The sequence below is a fragment of the Triturus cristatus genome, chromosome 1_2 (assembly GCF_964204655.1).
Source record: "Triturus cristatus chromosome 1_2, aTriCri1.1, whole genome shotgun sequence".
Classification (NCBI taxonomy): Eukaryota; Metazoa; Chordata; class Amphibia; order Caudata; family Salamandridae; genus Triturus; species Triturus cristatus.
In genome coordinates, this window is record NC_140580.1 from 1,057,844,895 (window position 1) to 1,057,871,135 (window position 26,241).

General features: G+C 46.8%; 1 protein-coding gene across 5 annotated transcripts in view; it reads right to left on the reverse strand.

Moving 5' to 3' along the window:
* The window catches only part of SARDH (sarcosine dehydrogenase), a 613,955-nt gene that overhangs the window by 200,231 nt on the left and 387,483 nt on the right, over window positions 1–26,241 (reverse strand). For all 5 annotated transcript variants that reach the window (XM_085612553.1, XM_085612590.1, XM_085612570.1 and 2 more), the window contains exons 12-13: window positions 21,939–22,022; window positions 9,925–10,038 (exon numbers count right to left, since the gene is read on the reverse strand). In XM_085612553.1, coding sequence (XP_085468679.1) covers window positions 9,925–10,038; window positions 21,939–22,022 — 198 coding nt within the window. The remainder of the gene's footprint in view (window positions 1–9,924; window positions 10,039–21,938; window positions 22,023–26,241) is intronic.

A 26,241-nucleotide genomic window follows, 5' to 3' on the forward strand; every position in this document is an offset into this window, starting at 1 on the left:
AAATCACAACCTATTGTTGCCTTCGTTCTATTAAGGGTAAAAATCGCATTGCCCGTGCATGTAAAAATGCGGTAATTTATAGTGCAGAAGAAGAATGCCAACTTATCTTTCAGCCAGGTGCCACTGTGTCAAAGAATCTGCAGTTGCAAAATGCCAACCTGGATTGTAGCAATACTAGTGTGCAAATTGTTGTATCATCGTCAAGGCTCTAACACAAGCTGGCAATTAAAGAAGGAAAATAACCCAAGGATTATAAATAGAACGCTCTACAAATCTGTCAAGAAAATAACTATGTAGAGCAGAAATACCAAGAAGAGCAGGTGGTCCTTTGCAGAGACATGCGTATCATTTCACACTTAAAGCACACCAGTTCTCCCCAGTCTCCTGAAATGTGTCTTTCCTCCTGGATTTCTGTTTATTTGAGAGTTGATCTCACAAATGGAATCAATCATATCTATTTACAGAACTGCCTCTCGCTGGGACTTAAAAACAGACGATACCAAATTTAAAGATGTACCGTCAATGTCAACATGAATTTTTGGGAAATTCTAAAAGGCTCGTTTACCTGTATAGCAATGCACTTTTATTACTAGCTTGTATCTCTAAGCAAATCGATGTATTTAATTCTGGGCTGGGCTGGGCTGTGTGTTTCAGGCTGCCTGCCCCGCCTCACTCTCAGGAGACAGAAGCCAGGCAGTAAATAAACTTTCCAAACTGTGATACAGGACACGGGGCTTTCTGTTTAAAAGCCCTTCATTGCCATTAAGTCTATGATAGCATGTACTCTGTGGGCCAGTGATGCAATTAGCGTAATGGTTTCAGGCGTTGGAGACTTCATCCCTGCGTGACTTCAGACGTCCGTCATTCAAAGGTGTAGATCCCACCCTTTTGTTATACGTGAGGATTGATACAAGCACGTCTGATCCGGTGCCTTGTTCTCGGTAATGGCAAGGGTTTGCAAGATGGTTCTGTATATTGTGCTGAGACCCCTCATCATGCTCAACTCCCCCACTGTGACACGCCAGGCCCTGACTGATGTAGCTGGCCCCGTTAGAAGTGAAGCTGCAGCATTTGTTACACCGTGAAATGTATCCAAATTACGAGCAGCGTTCGTTCTTGTTCCCGTGCTAAGTTGTCAGTTGATATGGTATCGGAGTTAAGCCAGGCGAGAAATATATGCTTACAGTGGACAGTTCTGTTATTTGATGTGTGACATTAAAACTGGCCGTGGTTTCATGCCTCCAAGTTAACATATGCCAAAAACATGGATTGACTTGCAAACAATGAATGTTAAAAACACTGAAGCAATACATTTCAGTGATTTAGTTCCGCTCCTATTTCTCATACTTTACTTAATCTTGCATTCCCGAGGAGTTAGCTATTTTAAAAATGTTGTTTTTTACATGTATTTTTTTCTGTGCATACTTTGAGGCTTGAGTCATGCCAGATGTTTATGAGGGGGCTTTGATTGAGCACGTAGGCACGAAGGCTGAAGCCAAACCAAGTGTGTGTCAGTGGGTTGGCCTCTCTGCAGAGCACATAGAACAATGTTTATGTATTCCATTTGCAACTGAAATCCTGTGTGTGTGTGTGTGAAGGGGGTACACAGAAGTCAAAATATTTTCAAGGCAAAAGTAAGAGAAAATAAAGTGCTTAAATTTGAGGGAGTGCAGTGTATGCTTTGGGGCTGTGGAGTGACAGCGATGCAAAGAAGTGCATTCCGGGAAGAGTGAAAAGAGGATGTTAAAGAGGGAAGAGAGGTGGTTGAAGATGTGCAGATGGACAAGATATGCAGAGAATAAGAGGATACGTATCTAACAAAGCACACGAAACTGAAGGCCAAAACTCCTTCCACAGGCCTCAATGCTATTTAATTCACAGACCCACTATTTCAGAATTGAAACATTTCCAATGTTAATTATTTATAACAAATCATTGTTGTTACTCATGAATTTTAAACAGCCAACACCCGTTGACAAAACCAATCGTAGCGAAAGGTTTTAGGTGTAGATCAGTTGTTATGTCATTTATCTCAGAGAGAAACCAGTAAACCAAAATACTGCCGGTTGGCACACAATGAGAATCACAGAAATGTATTTGACGTGTTCCTTTATATAGAGCCCCTACTTTTTTCATCCCACTTAAAGACCTGTCTGCACATATTTCTATATGACTGGTTGCAGCCAGCAGCTGTGGGTGCTTCCCGAAGCCTGGTGGTTAGACCTTGTTTTTTTCAAAGTTAATGCTGCATGCAGTGCAAGACAGCGGGCAAGCATACATTTTAACCCCTTCAGTGCCCGCCCCTTTCCCCGCCCTGTGCCGCGCCTTTCATTAGCGGGCGGGGTCTATGACGAGCTGGACTCGTCATGGGCACAGCGCAACCGCAGCCCATGACGAGTCCAGCTCGTCATGGGCACTGAAGGGGTTAAAGAGCAAATGTCACGCTGTACGATTTACACATTACATTAACTGCTCAGCATATTAATGCAGTAAGATATGGGGCGGTTTTCAATGTTTTAATATTTCAAGAGTATACTTTCCCACTGCTTTATAAGATTGCTTTATCGCTTGATTCATTTGTTTTGACATGTACCATTTGGCAATCTTTTTTTAATTTCTTTCTCAGGAGAGGGACCCACCCTCCCGAGGTTTTTCCATTGAACCTGTTCACGTTGCAGGCTGTATAAAAGCCATGCCCAATGTTTATGCCCACCACTTTCAAATGTCACCAGCCACCACTGCTAGCTAGTCATAAAATGACATTCACCAATTTGTTGATTAATTCCTTTAGTATTCGCATAACTTGAAATGAGGTGAATCCACATCTTCGCAGGGCAAGGGACCTGCTCTTGGTCCACCAGCTTATAATAACTTAAAACTATGTACATGGGTCCATGTAGATTATTTTTTTGTAAATTCATTTCATTTGTATATCCCCAGCATCTATTATGGATCTGGCACTCATGAGTGCGATACGAACACCTCCGATATAAGATTTGTTATATAGATATTGGTGAAATTGCTGATGTGTGAAAATTAATGGAAAAACAAAAACTGAGAATCCAAACTGGAGAAAACCAAATCATGGAAAATCATTTTAGGAATGACAATTTTAAGGAAACACAAATAAATAAATAATTAAAGAAGACATTTTAAAGGAAAAATTAACTTTAAAAAAATCCAAAATTACATTACATTTGGGAGGCATTTAGGACTAGTGAGGGGTTTTTGGGTTCAGGGATGGTAATGTTTAGGAGTGGTTCAGGGAGTTTTAGGGGTCAGAAATGAGTGGAGTTCAGGAAGAAAGGGGTTATTGGGGTTCAGATATGGGTGGTGTTTTGGGGGTAGTGAAGGGGTTTTTTGGCATCAGGAATGAGTGGAGTTTAGTTCTGGTGAGAGGTTTTTTAGTTTCACTTATGAGTGGAGTTTAGGTGTGTGAGGTGGTAAGAGTTTAGGGATGGGTGGAGTGGTGAGATGTTGAAGGGTTTTAGGGTTTATAGATGGGTGGAGTTTAGGGATGGTGTGGGATTGCAAGGTTCAGTGATTTGTACAAGTTAGGGGTGGTGACGAATTTTTAGGCTTCAGGATTATGTGGAGTTTAGGGTGGTGAGGGGTTTTAAAGATTCACAGATGGGTGCAATTTAGGTGTAGAAGTTTTTTTGGGGGAGTTCATCAAAGGGTGGAGTTTATGGGTAGTGAGATTTTTTACGGTTATGGAATGGGTGGAGTTTAGGGGTACAAAAGGCTTTTATGGTTCAGGGATGGGTGTAGTTTAGGTGTGGTGAGGGTTAGGTTTCTGGGATGAATAGAGTTTAGGGGCAGAAAAGGCTTTAAGGGTTATGGGGTGTGTTTAGTTGAAGTGTGATGAAGGGCTTTTAGGGAATAGGGAGTGATGGTGTTAAGGTGTGGTGCGGGGGTCAGTGAAATAAAGGTATCCGAAGTAATTGCTTGACAATGTAAAAGATATATATACCTCTGACAAAACTGTTACTGAAAGTAAGATCTGCAACCACTGCATTTACACCTTAAAGAATAACCTTGCAAAAGCAAATTTGGAACAAAAAGGCATTCAATGAATTGGTTTCTATAAAACAGTAAATGCCATTCATTCGAAAAATTTTCATTAAACAGTTTAGGTGAAATGGTTTTTAAGTATTGGTATTCCATGAAATAGTTTTTCTATGAAATCTCATACAACCAAAATCACAGCAAAGGACATAGTCTAAAACTTCTAGTAAACAAAGGAAAAAAGCTTGATCCATTTCGGACAGTTTTTCATGAACTAGGCAATAGCCAAGCTCTTGTTACGTCTAATTTTAATATGACTTTTAAGATGCCAGTTTTGCACATGCATTACAGCTGCAAAAGACATCAGACTGCAGCAAGCATATTTTAAAACAAGTAAATGTCTTGTGGGATCAGCAGTCACCATTATGCATGTTCCCTTACTAGGTCCTTTCTCGCGAGCCAAGCATAGTCTTTCCAATCTCAAAATACACAGTTGGGCGCCTTCTGCTGAGGTGTTACAAGATGACTCCTGAACTTTGACCAGCCATCATGCAATTTCAAGGTTTTTTTTCTTTCAGAAAATGCTTTGGATATGGTTCTGCCAAAGAGTTTGGCATCCAGATAAAGGTTAGTGAGTTTCTTTTATTTGGCTTGACTGAAAGCCTTGGCTTTCATATAAGGAGACCTCTTATTTATCGCCAAAGTTGTATGAATGCATGAAATATGTTTATTGAAATTATTGTGACTGTAGGAGAGTAGGATCTGCCTCTTATACTTACCCCACTTTTTGCTGATGTTTCACTGTTTTCGACTTAGTCTGACTAGGATCCTGCTATTCAGGACCCCAGTCTATCTGCTTTCTCCTCTAAATTGATTGCATGTACTTTAGGTACACTTCAGATTGGATTCTGGGGTACTCTTATAAGTTCCTAGTATATGGTACACTATATACCAAGGGCATAGGTACCCCAGAGGCCTCTCAGGGGCTGCAGCATGTATTATGCCATTCCTGTGAGACCATTCAAAATGACAACACAGGTCTGCTACAGCAGCCTGTGTAAGGTGGTGCATGCACCCCTTACTTAGATATAGGTTCACTATAACTATCCTTATCACTGCACATATAAACCTATCAGTCACCCCTATGGCAGGCCTTATCAATCTGAAGGCAGGGTGCTGGGTTTTATGTGAGAGGGTGCCCATGCATGAGCAGAGCCCCTCTGCAGCCTTCGGAACCTATATTCTGGGGTTGTTTGTGATGCAGCCAATCATAAACACTTAAGTGCCTATAACCTCGCGGTAAATGCTAACTTTAAAACGGCTGCAAGGAAACATGTCATGTTTGGTGTCAAACACCTTGGAATCATACCTCCACACCTGTAACTGGTGTAGGAGGTATGATTCCACCCTCCTAGAGGGAGAAATATGACAACACCGGTACACCCGGTACCAGCTTTCTTGACCCCGGCATCACCAAATGGATGCTGCCAGCCACAGACATGAGTCTGCCCTTCTGCTGCTGGACGAAACTCCAGCAAGGGAAGGCAGGACAATAGGTTTCCTGTGACCACCTTCCAGACAGGTTTTAGTGTATTGGGGCTGGGTGGGTGCAATCAGAGTGCTTTGATGTCTGCACTGGGGGCACATTTGGTGTCCCTGTGCATAGTCCAGCTCAAACCGGTTGCAGGAGCCATTTGCTCTTGCTCTGGCACGAAACTGGACAAAGGACATGGGTGTAGCCACCCCTCTGTCCTGACCCTCCCATAGGTGGGTCCCCAGAGTTTGTCCCACCCCTTCCTTGGGTATAAAGTAGGGACCCCTGACTACAGGACTTTAGATTTACCTGGACAAAACTCTACTACAGAAACCAAGTACTTTGACTATCTGCACTATGCTGGATGACTGAAGAATCTCCCTTGGAGTAAAGGAGTTACTCCCCTGCAAAGCAGGCACCTTAAACGCATCTGACCGGTTTGCATCTCCCGAGCTCCTGAGGACTCTGAAGAATTCTGCAACAAAGGAGGTGGGTTTCCAAGTGTCCCAGAGGTCGACTAGTGCTCTCGCAATACTGAGACCCGCATCCCTCGTGGGGACCGTGCAACCTGTACCCCTGGCCACCGTGTTCATTTGCGGCAGCATATGCTTTTTGGCGATCCCTGAGGCTGTGCTTTGGGCTACTTGTAGTCCTGACCCCGAGCAGTAATTCCACCGAAGATTTCCGGCCTACACTCCACAAGTGTTCCGTGGGCTGGTATTTTGAGATTCAGCGCGAGGTCCCTTTGCGATTGCTGGCCCGTAGGCCTGTGGGTCCCTGTGAAGGCAACTTTAACTTTCAGTGGGCTTTCCTGGTTGCTCTAGACGTGCCCCGACTCTCCATCGCTTGGAGAGTCCCCAGGACCTTGCTGGTCCTCACCAAAGCATCTTTCCACTGCCCGCATGGGTTGCAGTTGCCATGGCTTGTTGGTGTTCAGTCCGTACACTGACCCCCCCAGCACTCTACATCCTTCGTGGGACAGCTCACCTCCAGACTTTGGTTGTCGTCAACGTCTCCTGGTCCTCGTGGCGGCAGAGTCAAGATTCACCTCTTCTTACCTGAAACACCTGACATCGGTGGGCATTCATCTATCGTGCCCCTGGTCACTGTTAAGTGACCCAGATTCTGTCCCCTCAGCTTTCAGGTTCTTCTCAGCTCCGATCCAGGCTTGGATCACACTGGACACTTCATTTTCCTGGAAGCAGCACTCTTCGCATCACACCATTGAAATCAACGAGTGTTTCCAAATTCCGACACCACTTGACCGCTATGCACCCGGCTCCTCTGGGATTGGTAACACAGGTACCTCGGTACTCTCAAGGATGCTGGTCTTAGAACCTTCTATGTTCCAAAGGGTTTGCTTGAAGTCCTCTCCTAAGTGTCCTTAATGTTTAAAATTACAACCCCGACTTTCTCATAGAGTTGTATGAAGCTCGCGTCTGTGTTCTCACACTGCACCCGTTATCCGTGGGTCCCCTGTGTCACTACCTTGGGTGGTTCTTTGGGGTCCTAGTGATTTTACGTGCTCTAGGCACTGTGTATAGTCAAGTCGGAGTTGTTACACCACTTTCTTAGTATATGGTTTGGTCTCCCCCTGGAGCTCACTGTGTATTGTGCTATTTACTGTCGTTCTAGTGCTTTAATATTGTGTGCCTGGTTCTCTAATCTCATAAAGAGGTTAGTAGAAAGTGTTTAGTAATAAATACATATATTTTATATATACCTTGTGTGGTTCTCTTTTTATTTGGTCATTCTGGATATAATCTGGTAAACCAAGCTGCTTTACATTCCTTCGAGACTTAGCCTGAAGGCTGCTCTTCATAGCTTCACCACTAGGATAGCTTTCAATAAAGGTTGTCTTTAACCTAATCATCAGTAAGTGTCGTTTGGACTGGTGCAAGGTGCCCACTTTAGTAAGTGGACATCATATACCAGGCAAACTTCTCACAGTGACCCCGAATCGAGTGTCCTACCTCTCAATGGAAATAGATGGGCCAGAGAGGCCAGTTGGAGGAGAAAAGCCAGATTTTGAGTTGCTGATGCATCTGCTGATTAGATTGTTCAAATAAGGATGGAGTCTTTTTTGATGGCGATTCCGCCATTTCATCTCATATTTATATAGAAACCTAAGCATTTGACACAATTGGCTCCCATAGTTGTCCATCAGTCATGCCCAAAATGTAGTATTTTAGGGGAAAGGAAGGCTCGTTTCTTTTCTGTAGGTTTCTAAATGAGTGGGATCTGCCTGGCAGAAAGTGAAACAATTGAGAATTGATTTGGTGATTATTAAGTTTGAAGTATGACTCAAAGTGTTCTAACACCGCAGAAGTGGAGGCATTTCATACACATGCTCTTGAGAAGTTCTCAATACTTGCTATCGGTGGCAGGTGAAGAACATGGTTTACTTCTTTAGTCATCATATGCATTTGCAAACCTGCAGATTCGCTTGTAGATGGCATTAACTCCACAAATCACGTAAATCCCTAATGCAGGAATTAGGAGCGTCCAGCATGGAAATGACGAATGAGCATTTAACTGAAGATATAGCTCCCAAATAAAAGAATCCACAGCTTTGAGTCATAGTTGTTGGGAGAACCGGAAGTATACGTTCATTCTGAACACTAGCAATAGGATAGGAAATGGAGGGTGCCACAGACTTAAAATCTAGATTGATGGAGGGAAACCTGTAACAGAAGTGATGCTGGTGCAGGGCCGGCTTTAGCGCTGGTGGCGCCCAGTGCGACAATGTTAGTTGGCGCCCCCAATGACCACCTCCACCACGGATTCTCTCACTAGCACCCTTTAACAGTGACCAAGTCTCCATTAACACTCTCTCTCTCAGATGCATTGAATTCATTATATAGCGCTACTCATACCAGTAAAGGATGTCAGAGCACTTTGCATCACACACACATTACACAGACAATTAATCATACTTGTGTAAATCAGTGTATAGGAAATGTTACCTAAGCCAAAGAACTAAAAGTGTTGGAGTCACATGTCATCCATACTGGTAGGCAGTATAGTTTAGGAGTGCTTGGTGTGGAGAAGCACAAACTCAGAGTCGAAAAAGAAACAGCATAGCTGGGAGTTTTCCTTAATAATAAGAATACATTTCTACCCAAATTAACCCTTTTTTGCAACATTAATCAATGTTCTATACTTTGCAGAGTGTATGCAGTTCTATGGTGAAAGATAATTAATACCTCACAATTCTATATTAGGACTTTAAGTTATAAATTGCAAGTAGCAAAAGGATGTCTCTTTTAAAAGCAGTAACCTGCTACATTAAATGCACTCTGTGATCTACACGTTCTTTGCAGCAGGCATATTAACACTCTGTGCTACCTTCACATAAGTGAAAACCTCAACTACACAAAACTCTGATCTCTGTCCAGGAAGAACATTAATCACAGGAGTTATCTTGCCATTTTTGTGAGACCCCGTAATTGCAGGAGGAAAGGAACGCGGCAGCAGGTGCTTTAAAAGCATAATAAAGTTGCAAACACGGCGCCCCAGGAAGTCAGCACCCGGTGCAATGGCACCGGTCGCACCGCCTTAGGGCCGGCCTTGTGCTGGTGTCTTGGACGTACAGTTCACAGCTCATGAACCTAGTTATGTTGCCAATTGTTCAAGATAACAAGAGGCAACAAACTTTCACAACTGGCACAACCCGATATGCTGTTTTTGGATGAAAGCGGAGCGTAATTCAACAGGATGCCACCATTTTCTCCAGCCAAGTTTTATAGTCCGGCTTTAGGCAGCCACTGCTTTCAGCCTGGGATACAGAGCTAGTACTTTACCTGCTAGAACCATGCATCTTTCAAGAACTAGTCCGTAAACAAGTAGTTCTCTTTTACTGTTAACAATGGAGAAAAATACCTGGTCAACATATTGCGCTTCAGAAGAGGAATCGAGGGGTCACCCCCAATAAACCCATGCTGTGATTGGAAATTCCCAGGCTAAAGCACACACACTGTGCCAACGGGGCACAGCCTGTCATCTTCCTGCCTGCTAAGCCCCCTTCCTGTCTCCGTCGATAATGCAATAATACTAGATCTTCTCAAATGTTGCTGCAAACATCTTCCCCATCAGTCGATATAATGAGCTAGGGTGCAAAACTTTCTGCTTTTTCTCAATGTTCTTATGTTCTTTCTGTTGCCTGGTTATATTTTTGAAAAACATTGTTTTTTTTCATATTTGTATATAGTACCCACTTAAGATGAGGGTTGCATTTGATAAAATGGTATAAATAAATTAAAAAACGATAACATTTTAACTTTGAGTAATGACTTCACAATGAGTCCTCTGTGAGGCTGTCGCTATCCAGGGCAACTGCAGAACTAAAACAATTGCGAATACATTCATTTTTGCATACAAACCACGTCCTGATGAGGGGGGAATTCAAAGGTGTATTCCTGCTCCAGCATTTGGTGGTAGTTGTAGTCTTTATGGGGCACGTGGTCATATGCGCCGTAGTAATCGTAATCCAGAATCTGTAGGTAGACAAGGAGCAGAGATATGAGCAGTGATGTAAATTACTGTATGACAGGCTCGAGAGCTAAACTCATCAGAGAGATTAAATGACAGGATTTAGAAAAATGGCTGAGGGATTTGCGACTTCCTAGAGCCAATTTAGCTTTGATGCACGTTCAAAGGGAGACATTAAGGATCAGTTTAAAAAGCACTTGATAAGGGACAGCTGCACTAAGGAACTGACATGAATTAGGTGGAGTCCAGTAGATAATTGGCACCAAACAGATTGATGTGATGACCTAGTTGTGTGGATCCAGTCGCATCGCTGCAATGGATAAAGTTTACGAAGATATCATTGGAGAAACAATGGTAATGATTTGAGAATTGGCACCCGTGAAAGCACAGAAATAGATCTAACAATGCAATGTGCTCATCTGGCGAAGGCACGGAATTCTTCTGACTAGGTTCAAGAGTCTGGTGTACCCATTGTGTAAGAGATTAGTTCAAGGATGGGTGTGAAAGGAGCAGAGCTTCATTTGTGTAGGTGGTGAGCACCACATTTCATTTTTGGGACCAGGACTTAATTTTCATCTAAAGACCTTGATTCAAATCAATGCAGAGAAAGACAGAAAAGAGAGAGAAGGAGAGAGAAAGGGGTAGTAAACAGAGAAAAACGGAGTGCACAGGGACGAAAAAGAACCAGTAGGCTTGAGATAGAGAGACAGGATTGGTAGTCAAATAAGGCAGAATCGAGACTCGGCAGCCTGTGGTAATCCCAACCCTGGCATTAGGCAGCAGGGCTGGTGCCAGCCATGCGCAGTGGCGGCCCGCGTAAGCTCACCACCTTGGGGCGACACACCAGTGAGTCATGTTTTGCAGACTCCAGAGCTTCAGTACCCAGCAGAAGGCCCCCTACATCTAAGATAGGATTGAGCGCTGTGAGGCACAGGGTAGTAGGGACCACTTTCTTGGACCTTGATGCCTTGACATAGTACTGCGAAGCCCATGAAAGGAGGGACACTGCAGCCTTAGGGTTTGTGTGCACAAAGTCAGTCTAACCAGGCTTACTAATCTAGTGTTTTAGGGTAGTGTCCGGGTGGGTCGTGCAGGCTAGTAATGTTTGTGTAGTGTAGTGTACTGTAATCTATTGTTTTAGGGTTTAGGGTAGTGTCGGGGGGGTCGTGCAGGGTAGTGTTTCAGTGTAGGGTCCGAACTGGGGGTAGGGGCAGGGTCGTGCTGGGGGTAGTGTTTTAGGGTTTAGGGTAGTGTTGTAGTGTTTGTGTAGTGTAGTCTAGGGTTTAGGGTAGTGTCTGGGGGGTCGGGCAGGGTAGTGTTTCAGTGTAGGGACCAGACTGGGGGTAGGGGCAGGGTCGTGCTGGTGGTGGTGTTTATGGTTTGGGGTAGTGTTGTAGTGTTTGTGTAGTGTAGTGTTTTAGGGTTGTGTCGGGGGGGGGGGTCGTGCAGGATAGTGTTTCAGTGTAGGGACCGGACTGGGGGTAGGGGCAGGGTCATGCTGGGGGTAGTGTTTTAGGGTTGAGGGTAGTGTTGTAGTGTTTGTGTGGTGTAGTGTTTTAGGGTTTAGGGTAGTGTCGGGGGGGGTCATGCAGGGTAGTGTTTCAGTATAGGGACGGGACTGGAGGTCCGGCAGAGATGTGCTGGGGATAGTGTTTTAGGGTTTAGGGTAGTGTCGGGTGGGTCGTGCAGGGTAGTGTTTCAGTGTTGGGACCGGACTGGGGTAGGGGCAGGGTCGTGCTGGGGATAGTGTTTTAGGGTTTAGGGTAGTGTTTTAGTGTTAGTGTGGTGTAGTGTTTTAGGGTAGTGTTGGGGGTGTCGTGCAGGGTAGTGTTTCAGTGTAGGGACTGCAATGGGGGTAGGGGGAGGGTCATGCATGGGGTAGTGTTTAAGGGTTTAGGGTACTGTTGGGGGGTCGTGCAGGGAAGTGTAGTGTTATTGTAGTGAGAGGACTGGGGGTCGGGGAGGGTTCTGCAGGGGTACTATGTTAGTGTTTAGGGTAGGGTAGGGTAGAGTCACTTACCTTGCAAACTTTTACCATGAGTATAGCTTTACCACGCATGCCTTTGCGTTGTAATGGCATGCGTGGTAAAGGCATAGTCGTGGTAAAATTTTGCGATGCAATGGCATGTCGTTGACATTGACATCGCGTAGTAATACCCGCATTGTAATGGCACGCGTGGTATTGGTATGCGATCTAATGATATACATCTGCTTCTTCACCTGGAGCTGTGGGACCTGCAAGCACAAGCTGCTGCTGCTTAAACAGGAACTGTGGGACTTGCAAGCACAAGTTGATGCTTCTTGAACTGGAGCTGTGGGACTTGCAAGCACAAGCTAGTGCTTCTTCAGCTGGAGCTGTGGGACCTGCAAGCACAAGCTAGTGCTTCTTGAACTGAGCTGTGGGACATGCAAGCACAAGCTGATGATTCTTGAACTGAAGTTGTGTAGTCTGAAAGCACAAGCTGATGCTTCTTGAACTGGAGCTGTGGCACCTGCAAGCACAAACCGATGCTTCTTGAATTGGAGCTGTGGGATGAATGTCTCTTTTCAGGCCGGAACCAGGTTTTTCCAGTGGGCATGCTACTGTCTGGTCTCCTGCTGCTGTCTGCCAGACTGTTGCCCAAGTGGCTATCCCCAACCCAGTCTAAGAGAAGAGCTGCCCTGGTCCAGCGGTGGTGCTCTAGAGATCCCTCAATAGAGAGTGGCTTCAGCAATTTATAAATTGAAGGTGCAATAACATCCCCCAAGAATGGAGATTCTGCCTGGCCAACACACTTCCATAGGCCACCTGGTGACCTTTTGATAACTGTATGAACCCTGACCTATGTCACTCCCATATTCCTCATAACAAGAATCCAACATAGTGAGAGCATCCGCCCCCACTAGCCTTAGGCTTAGCTGAACAGTATCCAGAAATAGATTATGGATCCCTACAGACCCTGCCAGGCTATGCTGAGGACAAGCAATTGGCTAACCACTGTGCTCCAGAATACGAGTCGGCAGACGCAGACCAAAAGGTCATTTTTCCTACTGTGGCACATATCCCTTTGGGTTGCAAATTTTTTTGTTTGGGGTTGGAGACATCTCTAACCCCTTTCAATGTCTTGAAGAGTCTTACCCTGAACCCAGGGCAGTTGGCCACATGTGGCTATCCCATTTGGGAAAGGGCTGTCCGATCCTACATTATTTGAGGTCCAGGCCTAGTATGAAGGCAGTCTGGCACAACTGAAGTGCTAGAATCAAGACTGATTGCCCCAGGGGTAGTTTAAACCTATTTATTATCTTTTATGCATGTGAGGAAATGCCCGAGGGGCCCACCTGGATAACGCCCTGGGATGGTCTTCCATGTAGGACTCGTGCTTCCTTCGCCGATCAACGTGGGAGGGGCTGTGACGGACTGCGAGACCCATTGTCCTCTCATGTCTCTTTGCAGAGAAACGCGGACGTGACCCCGGAAGTAGGCGGGGGTAATACCGGAAGGAGTAGCCACCGCCCAATGAAAAGGGCAGACGTCATAGAGGAAGAGAGACAGAGTGGTTACGAGGAGATTGCAAGGACGGTACCGGAAGAGGAAGAGAGAACGACGAGAGAAGACGGACACAACGAGGACGCGCCGCTTTAATTTTCTGATATACTTCAGTTAAGGCACTAATATTTTCCCCAGGGAAACCCAGCAGTTGGAATATAAGCATCCTAGTTCCTAAAAACACTTCCAGGTGTGGTGACGGGTACTTGACACTACAAATCTTTAGAACAATAAACTGACGGCTCCCTTTTTCCTCTCTTATGAGCCTCCGGGAAGAACACCCTTGTATTGAAGAGAAGGAGCCTGGAACATCCTCTACAACCCCGGCCAGTCCAGTCCAATCCAGAGAGGAACAACAAGAAGCACCAACCCAACAACAACAACCCTCTAGTTCTCATTTTTCTAATAAAACTCGTCCTTTTGGACCCTATATTCGGCCTCCTGGCCTCCTGGCCTGTTTATCAGACCTGCGCTCCCACAAGTGGTGTCAGAAGTGGGATTGAAAGGCAACATGGAGGCGGCCCTAGCCAAAAAGGCGGAAAACCAGGAACATCTGGGGAAGGTGATGGAACGCTTCCTGACCGTGGTCGAAGAAGATAGGGGCAAGTTACAACAAGCAATTGCGGGACAGAGTCAAACCCATGGGGCAGCCATGGATAAAATCACCGAGGCCCTGGGACAGCAGAGAGGTCCCACCACCCTACCCTCCGTTGTTCTACAACAGGGGGTACTCACAAACTTTCTCTCTGGGCCAAATTTACAGTGTGGTTTGTGGCCAAGGGGCGGTTGGGGCGGGGGCAGTGGGGAGGGGGCGGGGCTAGAGCAAAAAAAAAAAACTGTGACCATGAGGTTGAACACAGGCCCCTGCAGCAGACGCCTTCGTCCACTGAGCCACCAGACCCGGCATTCACACATATCTATCTATCTATCTATCTAGCTCTGTCTCCCTCCCTCCCTCCCTCTATCACTCTCCCTCTATCACTCTCCCTCTCTCTGTCTCCCTCTCTCTCTATCTATTTCTCTCTCTCTCCCTCTGTCTCCCTTTCTCTCTCTCTCCCTCCCTCAGTCTCTGTCTCCCTCTGTCTCACTCACTCTGTCTCCCTCCCTCTCTGTCTCAGTCCCTCCCTCCATCCCTCCCTCTCCCTCCCTCTTGTCTCCCTCCCTCTATCTCCCTCCCTCTGTGTCTCCCTCCCTCTCTCTGTCTCCCTCCCTCCCTCTGTCTCCCTCCCTCTGTCTCCCTCCCTCTCTCTGTCTCCTCCCTCTCTCTGTCTCCCTCCCTCCTTCTTTCTCCCTCCCTCTCTCTGTCTCCCTCCCTCCCTCTCTCTGTCTCCCTCCCTCCCTCTCTCTGTCTCCCTGTCTCCCTCCCTGTCGCCCTCCCTCTCTCTGTCGCCCTCCCTCTCTCTGTCGCCTCCCTCTCTCTGTCGCCCTCCCTCTCTCGGTCGCCCTCCCTCTCTCGGTCGCCCTCCCTCTCTCGGTCGCCCTCCCTCTCTCGGTCTCCCTCCCTCTCTCTCTCTCCCTCCCTCCCTCTCTCTCTCTCTCCCTCCCTCTCTCTGTCTGCCTCCCTCTCTCTCTGTCTCCCTCCCTCCCTCCCTCCCTCCCTGTCTCACTCACTTTGTTTGTCTCCCTCTCTCCCTCCCTCTCCCTGTCTCCCTCCCTCTCCCTGTCTCTCTTCCTCTATCTCTCTCTCTCTCCCTCTGCCTCACTCACTGTGTTTGTCTCCCTCCCTCCCTCTCTGTCTCCCTCCCTCCCCCTCCCTCCCTCCTTCCCTCTCTCTCCCTCCCTCTCTCTCCCTCCCTCTCTCTCCCTCCCTCCCTCTCCCTCATTCCCTCTCTCTCTCCCTGTCTACCTCCCTCTCTCTATCTCTCTCCCTCTCTCTCAATCAGTTTGTCTCCCTTTCTCTCTGTCTCCGTCCCTCTCTGTCTCCCTCCCTCTCTGTCTCCCTCCCTCTCTGTCTCCCTCCCTCTCCATCTGTTCTCCCTCTGTCCCCCTCCCTCCCTCTGTCTCCCTCCCTCTCCCAACTTGTCTCTCTCTCTCTCGCTGTCTCTCCCTCCCTGTCTCCTGCTCTGTCTTCCCCCTCTCCCTCTTTCCCTCCCTCTGTCGCACTCTGTCTTCCTCCCGCTTTAAACTCACCTGCTGCTCTCACTAGCTGCTGCCCGCTCCCCCCACCCCCCTGTCCGTCACCTCACCCGGCGCTGAGTCAGCTTCCCTGGTACACAAACAGCTGCCGCACCCAAGTACTTCACAGGTCTTTTAAAGGCCAAGTCACTTGTTAATGAGGCTTTGTTGTATTTCATCTCTTCTTAGCGCCCCTGCATCTCCACTCATTCAGAGGGGAGATGCAGGGGCGCTAAGAAGAGGTGAAATACAACAAAGCCTCATTAACAAGTGACTTGGCTTTTAAAAGAATCGCCCGGCCCCCATAGCTCCGCGCTGCTGCAACCGGCGGTGCTTGCACAGGGTACGATGTCTGCAAGGTCCGCGGGCCGCCAGGGAAGGCTTGCCGGGCCGCTGGCGGCCCGCGGGCCATACTATGAGTACCCCTGTTCTACAACGATATGTGAGTGGGGAAGATCCTGACTATTTCTTTAACAATTTCGAGAGGATGGCTAATGCGGCCTCTTGGACGGTCGAGAAATGGGGCCAATACTTAGGACCTCTTCTGTCCGGGCATTTACAGGCAGCCTACCAAGCAGCTACCGTTCAAGGGGTGGTTCCCTATGTAGACATAAAACGATGCATTATGGAAAGGTTAGGAGTGGACGATGAAACCTACAGGCTGAAACTGAGACACATGAAGGAAGGTCCCCAAGAGACACCCAGAGCTTTATACTTCAGGGTAAAAGATATGGCTGATCGCTGGTTAAAACCAGCCACCACAGATAAGGATGGGATTATGGCCAAAATATATTTGGAGCAATACCTGACCTCGCTCCATCCACCCATTCCAAAGTGGGTACGCCAACAGGCTAATTTAACCCTGGAAACTGCAGTAGAAATCACCAGTGCATATAACAGAGCCCAAGAAATACAGAAAGGGCGAGAGGAACCCCCAGGGAAGACAGGGGGTCCTGGAACACATCGTCCTTCTCGTCCACCACCTGTCAAGAAACCAGAGCCCCTAACTATTGTACCCGGAACCCCACTGCTACGACCCCCTCCTATGGGACCCCAATGTTTTCATTGCGGAGGGATAGGACACATCGCCCGATTCTGCCCCCAGAAAGAAGAACCCATGGAAATAGGGATGGCTCGCAACTATTATTGCTCTCCTTTAAAAAAAAAACACCACCCTATCGTTGCATGATAACAGTGAATGGACGTCCCGTGACCGCTCTGGCTGATACAGGGTGTCTACACAGCGTAGTCCGACCGCAGGATCTGGGATCCTCTGTTGGCCCGACTGATGGGACTGTAGCTATACGATGTGTTCATGGGGACACCAAGCCATACCCTACGGCTCGAGTGCAAATACAACATTCACATGACCCAGGGACCACCCTAACAGTTGGACTGATACCTAGTCTGCCGGAACAATTTATCCTCGTGAATGATTACCCGAAGCTGTCACGACTAGTACAGAGTACCAGTCCCAAGGATGAAGAGTGGTGGTCCACCGCACCCTTTTCTCAAGATGAGGATAAAGAGTGGCCACCAGCAAAACCAGGAAAAAGCAGGAAGCAGAGGCGGGCCGAGAAAGGAAGCAACTCACTGGTTTTGCCCATATTATAGGTCGAGAATCCCTGGGAAACGGACAGGAGTTTCCATGCAGCACAAAGAGAAGACCCTGTGTTGCAAGAAGCTTGGAAAAGGGCCTTAGAGGATGAAGACCCACACCACGTAGGTCCTTACTTCTTTAAGAAAAACGGGTTGCTATATAGAAAGGGGAACCCCTCTCAAAAAGCCCAACTATTGATTCCCGGCCCATTTAGGGAAAAAGTATTGTACCTAGCACACAGTTACTTACTGGGGGGGCATTTCGGGGCAGACAAAACAGAGAAGCAGATTATGGAACGACTTTATTGGCCAGGGATATACCAACATGTAAAAAAATACTGTAGGGAATGCCCGGTATGCCATAGAAATAGTAGATACCATCCTCCTCGAGCACCTCTTCAACCCCTACCCATTATAGGAAAGCCTTTCCGTCGTATAGGTATGGATATCATAGGTCCTTTATTGCCTTCCCGTAGTGGGTGCCGGTATGTTCTCGTGTTAGTTGACTACGCCACCCGGTTTCCGGAGGCCATACCCCTACGACGACCTGATGCCTCTAACATAGCTAATGCCATGATTACTGTTTTTTCAAGGGTGGGATTCCCAAAAGAGATCTTAACCGATCAAGGGACACCCTTTGTGTCCCGATTGATGAAACAAATCTGTGTACAATTAGGAATTAAACAAATCAGGACAGTGGCGTATCACCCACAAACAGACGGGTTAGTCGAGAGGTATAATTCCACTATCAAAACTACCCTAAAAAAACTCTTAGCGTTAGAATCAAGGAAATGGGAAGATATGCTACCCTTGACTTTATTTGCTATCCGGTGCAAAGAACAAAAAAGTACCGGATATTCCCCCTTTGAATTATTGTACGGACATAAACCCCGTACCTTGTTAGAGATGGCCCAAGAAGGGTGGGAAGCGGAACCAAATAATTCCAAGCCTTTGACAGAATATGTATCTAATTTACGTACCCACTTGTCCCAAATCAGGTACATCGTTCGAAACAACTTAGAGGAAGCCCAGGCAGCCCAAAAAGGGCAGTACGATAAGAGAGCTAAAGAGAGGACCCTCCACGTGGGGGATTCCGTGCTACTCATGATGGCCTAATCTGATCATAAGTTGTTGGGACAGTGGCAGGGACCATACCCTATTGTTGAACAAATAACCCCTGCGACGTACCACATTGAGACTGATCCGGTTAGACATACTTCCCAAATATACCATGTCAATTTGCTGAAAAAATGGGAGAGGCATTTGCCGACATCCATAAACTTAGCAAATAATTTGACTCCCTTATTCCATCAAAGTATCGATCCGGATCTCCCTCCCCCAATACGGGTTAGTCTGTCACGAGTACTACTACCGCTTCAGGACACCTTTTCTACCTCTCCAGGTCGCACCACACTTATTGAACATGCAATAAAAACCCCTCTGGTGAAAAAGCTGCGCCTGAAACCCTACCGCATCCCCGAGGCTCGTCGCCAAACCATAAGAGAGGAAACCCAAAAGATGTTACAGATGGACATTATTGAACCGTCTATAAGTGAATGGAATTCACCCATTGTTCTTGTACCAAAGCCTGACGCTTCGGTACGCTTCTGTATCGACTTCAGAGAAGTCAATAAAATCTCCGAATTCGACACCTATCCCCTTCCCAGGGTGGATGAAATCGTCGAGAGGATAGGCCGGGCGAAATATATCAGTACCTTAGATTTATGCAAAGGGTATTGGCAGGTTCCCCTCAGAAAACAGGATAGAGAAAAGACTGCGTTTTCTACCCCGGATGGGTTATATCAGTTTAAGGTACTACCCTTTGGGTTACATGGAGCTCCCGCCACATTCCAGAGAGCTTTGAATGGGATTTTGCAACCCCACGAAAGATACGCAGGAGCATATATTGATGATATCATCATCTATAGTGATACATGGGAACAACACTTACTACATTTGTCCCAAGTGGTACAGACCCTAGAACACCACGGTCTCAAAATAAATCCTGCGAAAAGTCATCTAGCAGCCCAGACCGTGCGGTACCTAGGGTATTTATTAGGGGAAGGAGTCATAAGACCGCAAGTGTCTAAACTATCAGCAATCTCCCAAATACCATTTCCCCAGTCCAAAAAAGATCTAAGGGCTTTCTTAGGGCTACTTGGCTATTACCGCCGATTTATCCCTAGCTTTTCCTGAATCGCAGCCCCTTTGACAGATCTACTAAAAAAAAAGGTCAAAACAGAAGAGATACTAAAATATCCCACCCCGAACATAATACAGGCTTTTGAAACTCTAAAAACCTCACTGACCTCTGACACTGTATTAGCCAGTCCGGACTATTCTCTCCCCTTTGTGCTGCAAACCGATGCTTCAGATCAAGGACTTGGGGCTGTCCTGTCACAAAAGACACTGCAGGGAGAAAAACCTATCCTGTATATCAGCCGCAAACTATTCCCAAGAGAAAAGAGTTATGCCACTATCGAAAAAGAAGCACTAGCCATTAAATGGGCCATAGACACTTTGCGGTACTATCTTGAAGGAAGAGAGTTCACCTTATACACCGACCATGCCCCTCTAGAATGGCTGGCCAGAAACAAGGGACACAACGAGAGGATCCTTAGATGGTTTCTATCCCTGCAACTCTATCGATTCCAAACAAAACACCGAAAAGGGAGTGAGCAAGGAAATGTGGATTACTTGTCTAGGTTTTCCCAGGATGCCAACCCTAGTAGAAGGACAGCTAGGGAAAGGGGATGTGAGGAAATGCCCGAGGCGATCACCTGGATAACGCCCTGGGATGGTCTTCCATGTAGGACTCGTGCTTCCTTCACCGATCAACGTGAGAGGGGCCGTGACGGACTGCGAGACCCATTCTCCTCTAATGTCTCTTTGCAGAGAGACGCGGACGTGACCCCGGAAGTAGGCGGGGGTAATACCGGAAGGAGTAGCCACCGCCCAATGTAAAGGGCAGACGTCATAGAGGAAGAGAGACAGAGTGGTTACGAGGAGATTGCAAGGACGGTATCGGAAGAGGAAGAGAGAACAACGAGAGAAGACTGACACAACGAGGACGTGCCGGGAGAAAGCTCGAAGACGCCCTAGAAGACGGAGACGAGGAACCAGACGACCGCTGGTGCGAAGAGTGGTGGTGTCCGCCGGAGGATGCTGGAGAGCGGCCGCAACTCAGGAGAGTTGCAGCAGGAGTGGTGAGTGATTAAAGCCCGAGGGATCCGGGGAAGGATTCGAAGGAGGAGGGGGTGGTGAGCGGGGAAACGGGCACGGATAGCGGGGTTTATATCTTTAAACACCCATGTGTATGTTGAGCACTCAGATAAGCACGATTCTTGCATAAGTGGCAGGACCTTTACCGGCTCTAACTTGCTAGCGCCCGGCATGTCATTTAGAGTATCTCACGATACTTTTGCCCTCATCATCTTTAGCATGCTTTAAGTTTTCTTTTTGTTTCCGTTTGTTTTTTCTTCTTGAAGCGTGCCTTCTTTATTTAGCGCGCATCTTGTACATATTGCGAGCCGGATTTAATGTGACTTATAAACGGCTTTAATTTTCTGATATACCAAAGTTATGGCACTAATAGTTTCCCCAGGGAAACCCAGCAGTTGGAAAATAAGCATCCTAGTTCCTAAAAACACTTCCAGGTGTGGCGACGGGTACTTGACACTACAAATCTGTAGAACAATAAACTGACGGCTCCCTTTTTCCTCTCTTATGAGCCTCCGGGAAGAACACCCTTGTATTGAAGAGAAGGAGCCTGGAACATCCTCTACAACCCCGGCCAGTCCAGTCCAATCCAGAGAGGAACAAGAAGAAGCACCAACCCAACAACAACAACCCTCTAGTTGTCATTTTTCTAATAAAACTCGTCCTTTTGGACCCAATATTCGGCCTCCTCGCCTGTTTATCAGACCTGCGCTCCCACAATGCACTAAAGGATTGTTTTTTGCAACGTCACTCGCATGACTAGAACTAGATATTTGAAACTATCACCATTCTTCTTGATTTTCACTATACTATTATTTTAAGGTGTTTATATGTGTTATTTATATCTAATACCTCCCTTGCCACTCCTGTTTATGTGGTGCATTACAATTGTTCTACAATTTATCCAACTTTATCTTCACACTAACACCCATGAGCTAGGCTTTGACTGCTCGCTCAGGCAACAAAGAAAATCTGTACAGTTCTAGAGTGCGAGCTACACATTTCCACTAAAGAACGTAATATCTTGATCATCAGAGGACATATGCAGACTCATATTCGATACCGCTACGCAGTACTTTTCAGCTAGAGGATATGGGTAAAATATGGACAGCGACTGGATACTAATGCAACTACATTCATGTCCAAGAGAATACAAGATGCAAATACTTCACCCAGAGACATTATAATGGCTGCTCTCTTACTGTAATCAGGGCCAGACTGGGAACTCAAAGCAGCCCTGGCAAATTTGTTGGACCAGCCGGGAAAAGCGGGAAGGTTTCAAGCGTGAAGCACTGACATTTTTGTTACTGGGGCCTGACTGTAATACTTACTGTAGTCCTTTGGGGCTAATGCAGGAAGTTTGGCCTGGTTACAGCAATACAATACATCATGATAGTATATTTCACACAGCTTTGGATGTGTGTATACTTGTCCCCAAGTGCCTACCGGTGCTGATTTCGTTGGGTTAAACCAACCCGGCCTCTCCCAGCCATGCCTCTCCTGGAACACACAGCCTTGTCGGAGCAGCTCCTGTAATGAAACACAGATTAGCATGGTTAAGACTGCTCCAGGCTACTCATAGCTTGTTGGCTCTCGGATTTATGGAAAGAACCCATGCAAGACTGAAATGTAAGAGCCTAAAGAACTAGGCCACTTCATGTGCAATGCTCTGATACTTAAAGAATGCAACGCAACAGAAGAAAATGTCTCAATACATGAACTTAATAAATATTGTTAGCAAAGCAAGAAGAGTGAAAATGTTGTAGCTAATACTGTTGTACTAAGTGAACGCAGGACTACCTCATAAAACATCAGGGACCACCAGTATTACATTAAACGCAGCGAGAGAAAACACTCATTGCTTTCCAATTTCATTACTGGTACGATAACCCGATTAAAAAATTGCAGTTTGAGCATTTCCTATTGAGCAGTTATTGCATTTTAATTGTTTAGTAGTAGCACATTTGAGAGCAAGATTAACACTCTTCAGGAGGGCTGAGGATCAGTTGCCTTGGCAAAGGAAGCAAAGTTTGCCAGGCTACACCAAATCCTCACCAGAGGTGGAGTTAAACCTGCTCGGCTTCAGGCACCATTCGTTCCCTTGGGCAAGTCATCCAATGGGGCATGGATGGTGTAGATTAATGAGGTACTCTCAAGAGGACAAAAGTTGCCCTCTTTTGACAGCAGTGATCGCCCCTCTGAAAGGTACACCTAGAGTCTAGTGACTAGTTCTAAACATTTCCCAACCCATGTAATTGATATTAGAAACTTAAACAAGTAGAAGGTTGTAACTGGGAAAGATCCCCAATACACTGAACCTGGGGAAGCCTGAGAGATTGCCAGTTTGTGAACCGCTTTCCCTGCAGGGCATGCACTGGTGCTGCCACAAAGGAGCAAGAGGCAACAACGAAAGGCCAAGTCTTGGTTGGCTTGCATGGCTTTGTTTTTTGGTTGAGGAGGAAGCCACCTTTCTAGAGGCAACACCAAGAGCATCTCAAAGGATTGGAGGGGTAGAAAATCCTTTCTGAAGGTAACCAGCAGATGACCAATCGAGGAGAGGGTGCCGTCTGTGGTGAATTTTAGGAGGAGGTACCTGTTGGGTCTGGAAAGTCCTTTGCATGGTAAAGACGTGTACCCTGCCCCGAGTGCCCAACTGTATTGTTGTCTCGATCATTAATGCTGATTTTTCATCATAGGCAGACACAGATCATGTGTGCATGCCACATGAAATAGGCCCGTCTCTTGGACTGGGAGGTGAACCGAAACCACTACCCTCATTGTGGTGGAAGGCTACGGCCTGCACCAGGATCTAAGCAGCACGAGCACAGTGGTGCCTGCATACCATGTAGTTATCAGTCATAGTGAGCAGGACCTTTTCACCCTGCATCACTGGAGTGAGGCCTACAGGCTCACTCACCTTTTTAAAAGTTCCACTGCTGTGTGCTTAACTCACTCTTGACCTACATTAGGTAGATGCGGAGTGCTGCGTAGCACAGGAGTAGTGACTCTGCACTGAATGTACGTGTACCTGGGAAGGGTACAGAACAGGGGATAAAGCAGTACTGTCCAGTGCATGTGTGGATAGAGCATGCCTGTAAGGAATATATTATATGAAAGATGCAGTGCTGTGCAGCGTGTGTGTGCATAATGAAAGCATGTGCTGGATGTATGTTTGCTTACGTGAAGTACCATACATGGAGGGTAAAGTGTTGCATATGGTGAGTGTGTGTGCTGGCAAAGTGTGGGTTTGTAAATATCACACCCTGGTTAAAGATAGAGACACTTCAGTGCTGAACAATGCCCTCAGGAATGTGTGCTGTAAGCATGTTTATGTAAGAGTACAATGCATGGAGGTACCAGTGCTGGACAGTAAGTGTGCTGTAAACATACACTAAGTAAACGTGCCTGCAATGGTACATTAAGGACCCTGTGTTCCATTTTGGAAAGCCCGGGCCTGCCTGGTGAAGACATGAGGAGAGGAATCCCCCCCAGACAGATTTGGGCATTGGTACATTCTGGTCAGCTGGGTGGGACACACACAGGAGGGAAAAAGGGAAAAACTCCCTTTACACTTCAAAAGAGTACTCTTTGGTTCAGTGATAGATCACAAGGAAGGGGCCTGGGCACATCTCAGGAAAGGAGATGGGGCTGATAAGGCAATCTTTAAGAGTAGGGCTGGGGGAGTCTGAGATTAACCTTTTCATGTACATATCATTGTGGTTGACATCCAGGTGGGAAATCTGGTTGCTCCCATAAATTGTGCTGTGAGACAATCAGATCTGGAGTATTGCTTGCTGTGACAGATGGTCCTTTAAGAGGTAAGAAGAGAAAGAGAAGTGTCAATTTCAAAAGAAGCAGTACCCCAAAATAAAACTTCAGAGACTCAGACTCTAAATAAAATTTTAGGGTCTGGAAATGGACTATAAGGTTGAGATCCAAAACCAAATGTTGTCATCTGCCAACTAGCCAGACGGGCTGTGTGAGGAGGGGAAGCTCTGCAAGACTTCCGCCTGTGAGCATGGCTGTGGGCAAAGGCCTTCTAGTCTCCCTGCTGGGTGAGGGGACACTAACCAGGGAAACCAAGATCACCTGTCCTGGAGCACCATCGCATAGCTGGTTACCAAGACCAGTGTGTCCTGTACGGAAGAGGAGATCGCTGGAGGGATCGAGGTCCAGTGGGGAACCCCACCAAGGAGGACTCCCAAAGCGAAGTGTGAGGAAAGTGGCTGCGCGCCGATCGTGTCTTTGTCCGGAAGCAAGAAGAGTCTGGTGACCTCTGTATGCCAGGATAGGGTTGCCATGATCTCAGCTATGTAAAGTATGCCATGCAGGGAGCACCAGGACCACACTGTTGCGCATCCGTAACCCCGTATTCCAGAAGGGTCCACCGGTGACCTTAATTAGGCCGGAGCATGAAACTTGTGTCCAGCGTATTGAAGGTGCTCGCACAGAACAGTCTGCACTTGATAGTGAGCAACACCTCAATTCATATGCCAGAAGGGGCTACGGTATCAAAATGGACAAATGTGTGTGTTGTGGCCTGGATGCGAGGATTACTACAGTGACCTGCAGGTCTAGCTCATCAACTGTACCCGACTGTTACCCCGAGGATTGCAGGAAGCAGCTGAGGAGGCCACACCCTCACCAGAGCTCCAATCAGAAGCTGGAGAATTCTCCTCTCACCCCTCCTTTGTTAGAGGAATAGGGGAAGAGTGACTTACCACGAGTTGGCTGAGCAGGAGCAACTCCAATCACTGGACGACAAGGCAGCACTGCTCAGGTGAGAGCACGAGCCTGCCGGGTGCTGCCATGCGAACTGCATGCAGCCTGTTTTTGCCAAACAGAACCTAAACTCAGGAGTGTCCACAGAGAGGGCATTCACTGCACTGCTGCACATTTCCATACCACCGGAGCGGGTAAGGTCAGAACTGGGCCTGTGGGGACCCAGGGGACTTACTGCTAATGATGCTGTGGCACCATAGGCACCTTTGACTAAATACGCATGAGTCCAAGGGGAACTCTTGAGTACGGCCTAATAGTGAGCATTACCTGGATGTGGCCACCAGTGAATGGGAAACAACCGCACACTCTTTACACGAAAAAGGATTGTACAGGGATTTGCCCGACAACTGCTATAGCCACGACCTCAAGGGGGATTGTGTTGTTTTTGAATGTCGTATTTCTTTGCGTGTGTAGAGTTAGAAATAAAATACTACTTTCTCCTATAAAAGCATGTATTTGGCTGGACATTGACGTATTGTTTGTACTGTTTGCACTTTGAGTTGTGAGTCGTGTTCACTGACCTTTATCTACATCTCCCTTCGAGGGAGCCTTGATTACATGACCACATCTACCACGCAAGTCAAGTGCAGAAGCGGTACTTGGCCCAGCTGAGCAGGATCCACAGTAGGCCGGGTCCCGGGACACCAAGAGTAAAAGGTCTCAACCACCATGGTTGGGCTAAGTATCCGCGGCATGCTCTGCAGCCCTCTGAAAAGGGTCCTGACTGTATCACCTCAATAACAGGGAGGAAAAGTAAGAGACAGTCCTCAGTGGACTGGAATGTCGAACTCTGATGGGAGCTCTTTTTCTTCCGGTCACAGGGCAATTCAGATTTACCCTAAAGGTTAATTTGGGAAATCACCTATACACATCTTTATATGGAATGTAAAAGAGGCTCTTTCTAAAAAGGGCTAGTTTCAGTTATTTTTTTTCCTTAGTTGTTTGTGAAATCAAAACCCCAGATAAT